This window comes from Copadichromis virginalis, linkage group LG19, assembly GCF_057382275.1.
Source record: "Copadichromis virginalis isolate Kocher_CV1m ecotype Utaka linkage group LG19, C_Virginalis_male_GT1.1, whole genome shotgun sequence".
NCBI lineage: Eukaryota > Metazoa > Chordata > Actinopteri > Cichliformes > Cichlidae > Copadichromis > Copadichromis virginalis.
Window position 1 is genome coordinate 17,794,201 of NC_140636.1, and position 10,437 is coordinate 17,804,637.

A 10,437-nucleotide genomic window follows, 5' to 3' on the forward strand; every position below is an offset into this window, starting at 1 on the left:
ATCTACCGTCTCCTTTCAGACAGTCTTCTCTTATATTAATTACACCTCTGCATTTCCCACATGACAAGTGGAAATGTCTGCTGTGAAGAAAATCCTGTGGGGTTCACAGTAATTAACCCCATCAAGCTAAAAAGGCACACAGTCTTTTTTTAATTTAGTCTTTCATCTATTTGCCTAACACATCGCGGTTGTAATTCAACACCACAGAAACATAGAAGAGGTCAAATTTGTCTTTGAATATGGCTTTTGACAGGTTTCGGTCGACTACAAATGATATAGTTGGGACGGAGCTTTAATCTTTTTAATTTCTTTGATGGAGAAAATGCGGCTTGGTTTAAAACTGATTATTCCAGCAGCAGAAAAGGTTTTTCAGCCAGAGCCAAATGGAAAATCAGCAGGATTCCTCTTAATTTGGATATCATTTACTAAGGTGTAATGCTCATTTTGTTAAGCAAATGGTCAGAAATAACAAGAAAATGAATAGATTTCTTTAATAGGCTGACAGAGATTTATTGATTTTGACTGCATGCAGACCAACTGTTGTGCAGGAGAAACACCCAGGTACGATGTATGGTCGTGACATCATTTCAACTCATTACCATAAATGCACATACCACACAGGTGGAGATATTTACCTGACAGTACTGTGTTTGTATAAAAACTAACCAGATAAAAATGGCTACACCTCTGGTTTGCCCTTCGCCTTCATTGGAAAGATTTTTTTTTCTGTTAATTTGATTTCAGTCAGTAATATTTGACAGTTCACAGCCTTTTACAGAGAAAGCTTAAATGTCCAAATACCTCTGGATATATCTGGAATATTCCAGATATACCTTCTGCCTTTGAGGGAGAAAAATTACTAAACCTTTCAAAGTAGACTCCATCTATTCAGGATGTGACAGTGATCCCATCAGACAGGCTTTTTAGCCATTATTTTCACAGTCTGATTGCATGAGGGTGTGAAGTGTGTGATTGTGTGTAGATGGTGATGTTTGAGCCCATACTGTCATACAATATGAAAGATTGGGACGAGGGATACATAAATAACTAACCTGCCTGAGTGGAAATGTAAAAGCACACAGAAAACTCGATTTCTGAACGGCATGATCACATTAGTTACTGATGGGCATCACTCGAGAATGAAGTCGGGCTTACGGAGGCCAAGAAGGTCAATCAAACGGATGAACCCTGAGCAATGCCCATCTTAGTTTAATCCTCTAAATATATAGGTCATAATCCTGACCCTATACTTTGGAAAAAGAAATGTAAGCAATATTTGATGTGTATCTTTGTTTCACGAGTGCCTACATACAGGAGCAGAGTTTAATGAAAACAAAAATGACATTCTGATGTCATAAGGTTAAAGTTGTCACTGACATCTACTTAAACTATGTGTATCTGTGTACACTTAATTAAACCTCTGCATTGACTCTTTGTAGAGCCTAAGAAAGTGACCATCTCCATTTTCAGTATTTATACCTGTGCAGCTGCGTCAGTGCTGATGTGTAATGTCGGATTTCAAAAGGGTTTGCAGCTACGATGTACCAGCGTTTTAGATTCAACGCAGAATCAGAATACTTTAGAAGTGCCCGGGGGAAAATGTTTTTTTATAGATGCTCACCTAATATATCAATGTGAAAGCTAGATAATGTAAACTGTATAAAAAGTAAAACTAATTAAATATTTAAAAGTTGATACAATGTACAGTAAAAACAAGATATTGCAACTACACAGAACTATTAAAAGTCTCTTACACCTACGAGTGCTGAGAGCGATGACTTTTCAACAACACAGGAGACAAGAAAATACTGTGGTTGCAAGAATGACTACTGTGAAATTCATATTGTTATAATCATAATTTCCTGTTCCAAAGACCTTGCAATGGGTTCACGCCTGCAGTGATAAAAGAGAGGCTTAAATTTAAGATCTTAGATTATGCCTAAGAACTTAAAAATTCTCCCTTTTTAAAAATAAAAACTATGAAATTGGTCTTTCAAATAGGAGCTGTTTTTTGTTTTGTTTTGATTTTTTTAAATCGAGTAGCCTCTCTCCCATCAGTAGGAAAATCATTTATAAACAGATTCAAAAGTTGTGGCCCCATGACTGAGCCCTGGGAGACACCCATTATTTCAGAGTTGCTCATTTTTCAGCTCTCACACAGCCTCCTTTCTAAATAACAAATAACCAGAATAATGGGCCGCGTCTCTTGTGTTTTCTGGTACATTTATGTGGAACTGGGTTTTGATTTGCAAGTTTGAATGAGACAGTGCAAATCTGATCTCTTTCTGAAAGTCATTCATTATCAGAATATTCAAATGCTTCAAGTATTGTTTGGTTTAGTTTCCAACAACACTTGTGCATGTGTAATAAATCTCCAGTCAACATTTGGGGAATGACAGATTTTTGATCCACTGGTGAAATCTACACAGAAAACCGAAACCACATGTTGGGAGGAAAGATATATTGTGCAATCATTTAAACAGTCTTAAGTTAATCTGCAGTGTTTTCAACACACTTTTCTCCAACTTCAACAGGCTTCCATGTCCGTGCTGTTTCTAAAAAAACCAAAAAAAACCAAAAACAAGAATCATCACCTTATTATTCATTCAGATGAGATCAAAGAATACTTCTGAATAATCTGGGTTTGATTCCTCTGTTTTTCTCTCTCACAATATTCTCTCTGTGTATACGTTCGTATGTGTTCCTTCGGGGGGGAGGATGCCGATCAAAGCGCTGTCTTGACTGTGAATTCCTCAAATAAAACAGACTTGTAAGATTGTTTAATAACCGTGCACAGTAAACAGGGAGCTAGGCCTTATTTTGTATGCTCCTAATGTTAAATTTGGTTTCATTCAGTGACCATCATAGCCATTTTTCTTCATCAAATATCCTGAAATGAAGTAGAATTGCACAGATTTCTGTCCAGCGAGGTAACAAAGTCTCACTGCCTTCACTGTGCACGGACATGTCATGCTTATGTGAATAGTCAATCCACAAATTCCAATTCTGAACCAGGAAAAACTGGCTGCTGTTCTGCATTTCTTCTTCGCATCATTTTGTTGTCCCTTTGCATTGTGATCTCTCTCTTTGTGGTTGTTTTGCATGTTTTTTGGGTCTCTGTAGTTGTTTTACATCTCTTTACAGTTATGATGCACCTTAGGCGAGTCATCCTGTTTCCTCTTGTGACAGTTTAACCCCTTTATGTATCATCTTTGTGTCTCTTTGCAGTCATGATCTGTGTTTTTAAGTCACTTTTTGCATGTGACACCCTGGGCAGTAGGACCCCAGTAGGACTGGAATTCAGCAAATTGCTTTTTGCAAGTATTATATTTAATGCTATCAGTTCATTGAAAGAAAGACATTAAAATGACATCATGTTTTTCATATGGTGAGTTATGTAGGAGCCCATGATCCCTGCGAGGCCTGGTGCCCCAAGGCCGAACACAGCCAAGGGCAACCCCTCAGCCTGCAGGGTCAGGGTAAGTGAGGGGCATGAAAATTATGGCTGTGTTTTCATGGTTATCTGATAAACACTGTAAGCAACATTAAGCAAAGCAACATTAATTAAGTGCTAAAAATACCAAAGAGTTCTTTAGCAAACACAGAATCAGCTTTTAGCTCAACAGGCTGGTTGATATTTGGCTGCCCTCTAGAGGCCAAGAATATTACTCTTACAGGTCTGTTGATTCCAAATTGCTTATCACTTAATTCTTGATCCTCTTTGGAAGAGTCCCTGCTGATTAAGGTGGATAAAATGAGACTTTCCAAATATTTGTTTGACAGGAAAAAAAAAAATCAAATGTTTAATTTCTAAAAATATTCTTTTGTGGAAACAGTAAGTACACCTTTGGTATTGCCCATTTAGCTGATATAGCTTCTTGTAGGCATAAGTGTTAACATGTCTCTGAAATGCACATGGAAATTTTTGACCACTGTCACATGTAAAATCTGTTCAGCTGCATAATTTGCGAAGCTTTCACCCACAGCTGCCTGCCTTAATAAGGTTCGCTACATTTGTTCAAATAGATTTTTATCCTCATGTACCAAAAGTGTCTAAGAATGATTAAACTAATCTGAAGTTTTAACATATTACAAAGGGAAGAAAGTCCTTTGGTTAGTTTTGTACATGATACTCATTTTAATTGGAAAACCACCCATGCTTTAATGTTGTTGAGATATAATCAATAATGTGCAAAACAGTGGTTCAGCTTCTTCTCCTATCAGCTTATCTGTGGTGAACCGTTGTACTGCTGTGCAAACTGAGTGAAAGTGCATAGTGAGGGGGTGTAGGGGCTGTATTGGAAATGGGCCAGTCTCTCTTTGTTGAGGTCCTGGTAAATGTTTTACAGGTTTAGGGTTACAGAGTTGTGGTTCAACTTTGAACAACAAAGATTTACTTGGGTTGTTTTGCTCCTTTCTTAAGATGCAAGAGAGGTTTAATACTTAATTTTTTTTTATTTAACCAGGAATGTCCCGTTGAGATCAAAAACCTCTTTTTCAAGGGAGTAATGATTGTTAGGTTGACAATACCAGTTGTATTTTAATATTTTTTATTTTATTTTTTTAAACTTTCTGGAGCCTTTGAACTGCACTGATGTTCGCTTTAACTAATATGAGTATATCCACCCTAGCAGTGCAGACAGCCAGATTGGAAACCTGCAACTGTTCATTTCATATTTACTTCAAAATGAAACAGTCTTGTGTCTATCACCTTACAGAGCTAGAGAAAGCTTTTCTGAAACTTCACTGTGTCTGTAGTTAGAGTTAGACCAGATCAGTTAGTTGGTAAGATCTTATTCCACTTGCCACCGAGCCTTTTGAAATGTTTGAAACGATGCAGGAAAGTTTGCAGTTTGTTTTCTGACAATTCTGGGCTTCATAACTGAAATAAATTGAAAACAAGCGATCAGAGTGACAAGTTACACCTGATAAAAGCTGCTATTGTCAACACCAGACTGCAACAGACTTTTTGCTTAATTGAGCAGAAACACAGAGAAGTTTAGGAAAGCAGCTGAAAAACACCATTACCAAAATAGTCTGAAGAAAGTGCAGCAAATGAGTGGTATTCATTAAAACTACCTGCCTAATAATTTGCAGTGGATACTGTGGCTTCCTATCTCTGGTTATGGATTAGGTAGATGTGTGTTTTTCCAGTGCAACAAGTGGATGCTTGTTTAGATTGGGATTTGCATAGTTTCAAGGCTGGATCTGGAGTTTTTTTTTAAAGCAGTGTTTCCAGGACTTTCCTGCTGGACAGGGAGCCCTGACATTGTTCTGCTGTTGGAGTGCTGCCTATGTGTGCGTCCAGTCTGTAGCAGTTCTTAGCTGGCTGGTATATGTCGCTATCTCGTGAATGTGTCAAAGTACACATTTACACATGACAGGCAGAACCAAAGATTTTTATTGCATCAGGTGCTTTATCTTGTAATGGCTATATTACAAGGTGGTGGGTGGTAGGTAGATTTCAAGGCCAGTGAGAGTGGTTGGGCAGACCTGCTAACAGGAAGGCAGAGAAGTGATCAGGAGGAGCAAGGGAGAACCAATATTTCTTAAAGTGTGGATACCAGCAAACTCCTTCTGGTGTTGAGCAGACACAGTGACTTTATTCATTCATTTAAGATTTCATTGTTGCTTAGCATAAAGATCTAACCTGTAGTTCTTGTATGAGCCAAGTTGTAGAGGTAGGCATACGTATGCTGGCTTTGTCACTTGAATCGACAGGAATTGCTGCAGTATCCTCTCTCTTATCACAAATTCTACAAGAAACCAGCAGGACTGCTAGGGGACAAATCATGGTATCAGTCCTAGCAGAATAATTACAACACAGCCTGCCAAGTAAAGCAAACATTTATATTATTAGGCTGCGCTGTGTAAATCTTAGCTAGACACACTTCATACAGACTTTAATGACATAAAAACCAATAAAACAAGAAAAACCAGGAGTCTCACAAACCAATCTGTTTCATGCCATTTTATTTATCCATAAATGCTTTTTAAATTTTTGCTCATATGAATTCATATGAATGTCCACAGAGGAATTCACTGAACTATTTAAACTGATTGTAGTGATACACTACTGGATTTAATGTTGCTGGAAGCAGCACAGTGGTCTTATGGTGGGGAAACACTCATGACCGCCCGGATGCTGTGGAAAGAAAGAGAAAAAAAAAGTTTCACTTTAGCAAATAATAACTTGTGTTTTTCTTCAGCTGTGAAAGGCAAATCTACCATTTGCAGTTCTTCATGAGTTCAATGGCATCATTGGCTTGATCCAAAGTCATGTTCTGACTAATAAACTCGTCCACTTTCAACTTCTTGTCCAGGTAGTCTTTAACCATCTTGGAGACGCCGTCCTTACTCTTAAATCCTGAATCACAAGATTAAAATAAGAGCCACATTTTAGAACATGTAAACTTAAAGCTCCTTTACTTGCGATTCATCACTCCGTGATAATAGTTATTTGTGGGGATGTAACAGTCTAAGGTCTAGGGGTAGGTGTGGGGAACAGTAGAAACAGGACCAGGAAAGAATGAGAAGGAAGCCAAACAAAGCAGTGTGGTGAATATTAAGTTCTTATTATGAACAATCCCAAGTCAAAGAGATTGTTCTTATTAATAAAGCGGCGTTGCAAAAAAGACAAAGGTCACAACTCAGTCTTATGTGTCTTAAGAAGGTGGAAGAACAAACAAGCACCAAAGAATAATGCACTTCTAAAGCCCACAGGCCCACCCTAATCACTTGTAGCAGCACACACCTTACTGCTGCTGGAGCCCACACTACTCACTGAAAGCAGTAAACCTCCCCACTGCTCCCACAACTACACTATAGCACCTCTCCATTCCCTAACAATCAGTGCAACGACAAAGAGAAAACCCACCCCACTCTAACCCTATATAAGGTCTGAGAGTTAACTGCTAACTGGGTCCAGGTGCTGAATGAGGGAATGAGCAGCAGCTGTATCCTGGAGTGAGGGCAGAGAGAGAAAGAGCAACACCACACCCACACACTCCCACAGCCTCACAGGATGTAAAATAGACTGATCTCACCTCCAAACATGGAGCCCTTCCACGTACGTCCAGAGATGAGGTGAGCCGGTCGAATAACTATGTCATGCAAGTCTGTCCATCCAACAATCACACTGACACCCCAACCTTGGGCTGAAGATTCCAGGGCACTGCGCTAGATGGAAAAGGGCACAGAGTCAGTAGATCAAAGGGCTTCTTCAATGATTAAAATCAATTATTACATTTTAAATGCTAAGGGAAAAAAAAGTATGCTTGGTTAACTTTATTTCATGTTCCATGTTCTTAAACCACATTAGATTAAATCTCCCTACCATGACTTGCACATTCCCAACACATTCCAATGAGTAGTCCACGCCTCCATTGGTCATCTTAGTGAGCACTTCATTGATAGGTTTATCGTGATCTTTGGGATTCACAAAGTCGGTGGCTCCAAACACTTTGGCCTTCTCAAACTTGTCTGGATTGACGTCAACAGCGATAATCCTTTTGGCTCCTGCAGCCTTGCAGCCCATGACTGCAGCCAAACCCACAGCTCCCAGACCAAACACGGCACAGGTGGAGCCCGGCTCAACCTACAAGATGAGAGACTTAGACACTTTGTGCTGGGTATAGTAAAGTTCTAATATATAGAAACATAATGAATGGACATATTCTGTATCTTCTAATGAGTGGTAACTCTTGCCAAAGCATTTCAATCTTGATGAGAATTTCTATTGAAAAGATTTTAGTTTTAAGTCAAAAATGGCTCAATTTATTGTTGTGATTTGGGGCTATATAAATAAAATTGAATTGAAATGAAAAGGACTCAGTACCACCAAGCACACAAATTATTTCAACTTTTTCCTCTGACACTGTTCTCGTTTTCTCCACCCTTCTTCTCCTCTCTTGTCTGCTGCTTTGGATGAATGAAAGCATTTATTGTCATTGTATATACAATCAAATTACAGTGTCTCTAACCATACATTTGAATATTTATTCCAAGCATTTAAACTCCTGTTGTTAGATTGAAATTGTTAAATGTTTCCATTGCTTTACTTAAATTTGTAAACCGTGCCTTAAACTGCACGGTTAGATATTCTTCTGTTCCTCCCCTACACATCTATGATGCTGGGGGAGGTAATTAGCTGTAGCCGTTTAACTGCAGGCACATTCTATGTGAGATTCTGGTTTCCTTATCTTCTGAGGAATGTCCACCCCCGGCCATTTAGGAGCTCACCTATGCTTGCATATGGTGAACCATTAAAGTTAAGCCGTATACGGGTGTGGGGAGATGACCTTTGGATAACTAGGAAATGTGGTTAAACCGTTGCAAGCATATATTGTGTGGCAGGAAGTCATGTACACACACACAGTGTTCTAACCTTTTGTGACCATATGGGTGGTGCTTGTATTCACTGAATAAAAAGCTGCAAGGGAAGGCTGTTTCTTTGAAGTTGGCTAGGAAACAGGTGAGCAGCGTTCAGCTCCAAGAGCCTGGTTCCAACCAGCCTCCGTTGCTAACAAGTAAAAAAAACGGTTCCATCGTCGTCTAGCTTTCTTCCGGGGTGATGAGTCTCTGAACTAGCTGGTCTGCTGAAGCTTTACAATCTCTATTCTTCACAACCTCACCTTTCCACCTGTCTCTCTCTCTCATCCACACACATGTATTCTGTCTTGGTTCTGTTGATATTTATTCATCTTCTTCCCAGAAAGTGCCTCCACCACTACAAGCTCACTCTCACCTGTTTCCTACTCTCACTACAGATCACAATGTCATGTCCAGACACCATAGCGGAGACATGAGGTTGAGATACGAGGCGTGGTGCTTTGTATTATAGATTTAAAAAAATCTCGTGGCCTTGTTTGTCTGAAGGACATTGTTCCAGATAACTTCCTTGTTCTTTTTAGAGAGAAAAGTCTTTCTACTGCCAAATTCTCGAAACAAGCTCCACTTATTGAGTCTTTTTTTGTTTTGTTTTTTTTTTAATTGTGCTGTCATAAAGTTTAGCATTTATAGTTGAGGCCAAAATTATTAGCCCCTCCAGGAATTAAGGCACATTTATCTAAACTTCTTCCCAATGTTTGCAGCATTGATAAAACTTGATATAATTAAAAATTCACCAGTGCTATTTGGTAGCTTCTGGTACATTTTGTAATATAAAATATATTTTTAGGCTTACTTTTTACCATATAGTGTAAAAAATAGTGATGGGACGTTCTGTATCGAGGCTTCGGAGCGTGTGTCGAGTAATGGAGGGGGCGTTTCCGCGAAGCGCGTATCGAGGCTTGCTTCATTTATGGGAGGAGCTGAAAATGATGACGTCCAAAGCCTCGCTGCCCGGCTGTACCACGTGACTGGTTCATGAAGTGGTTCGAACTTTGCCGCGAGATATGACAGCGATATAAACCCCTCAGACTTCATTCAAAAATGTGGGTGTTTGATGGAGAGTTGCGGTTAGTGAGAGTTTGGAGACCGTTTGGAGGTTTATGAGAGTGAGGAGAGAAAGTCAGGAGAGAATGGAGCCAGCTAAGAAGAGGAGGATGTCCTCCCCTGTGTGGGAACATTTTGATCTTATTCCTCCCAACAAGGTATGTAAATTTCTACAGAAGATGTATTTTCATGATACTGATGGTGCAATACAATTTATGTTAAGCTGTCTTTACTTTTGTACAAGGTGAAGTGTTTGCTATGTGCCAGGGAGCTGGGATATAACAACAACACCTCATCCATGCTTAGGCACTACAGAGCTTTGCATGAGAATAAGGGAACACCGATTGTGGAGCAAGACCAGGTGAGCCATCAAATGCAATGATAATATAGGATGCAGTAATGTTACTAAATGATATAACAATATTATACAACTGTTATAAGTTACGTGTGTGATATTTATATTTGTGCTTTATCTTTATTGTCTTTCCTCAGGAGAACAATCTCAAATAGATGAAGACCTGGTCAGCATGGTGATTGAGGACTCCCAGCCATTTAGCATTGTGGAGGACAAAGGATTCAAAAGATTTGTTAAATCATTAAATCCTACCTATGTTCTCCCCACTAAAAAGGTCATAAAAGCAGTGAAAATTTAGTTTTTACAGAATAAAATGTGAACAGGCAGGACTGAGGCTCAAAGCCTCAGTGTGTAGCTGTCCATACCTCAACGTTACAAAAGCACAACCACTGTCCACACCCCAACCACACCTCACCTCACAGTAAATGATCATTTCCATTTCAAGCATTTCCAAATAATCATTTCCCATACTGCCACTATAAATATACACAGTATACTGCCATCACTACAATATACATGTTTTACACACTCCTTTTGTTGTTGACATTTACAGGCTGTGTGCAAAATGCCACACTCTTCAAATTCATGCCAGCTATTATTTTTACGTCCAGTAGGTGTCCTGCTAGAGCAAATGAAGCTTCATGAAG

The 10,437-nt window shown here is 39.1% G+C and overlaps 1 protein-coding gene across 2 annotated transcripts in view; it reads right to left on the reverse strand.

Moving 5' to 3' along the window:
* Window positions 1–5,956: 5,956 nt before the first annotated feature.
* LOC146685897 (alcohol dehydrogenase 1-like) overlaps window positions 5,957–10,437 on the reverse strand; it is a 21,107-nt gene continuing 16,626 nt past the window's right edge. For both annotated transcript variants that reach the window (XM_085442202.1, XM_085442203.1), the window contains 4 exons: window positions 7,337–7,597; window positions 7,047–7,179; window positions 6,229–6,367; window positions 5,957–6,145 (listed from right to left, as the gene is read on the reverse strand). In XM_085442202.1, the coding sequence (XP_085298328.1) occupies window positions 6,112–6,145; window positions 6,229–6,367; window positions 7,047–7,179; window positions 7,337–7,597 (567 nt within the window). In that variant the 3' untranslated portion in view covers window positions 5,957–6,111. The remainder of the gene's footprint in view (window positions 6,146–6,228; window positions 6,368–7,046; window positions 7,180–7,336; window positions 7,598–10,437) is intronic.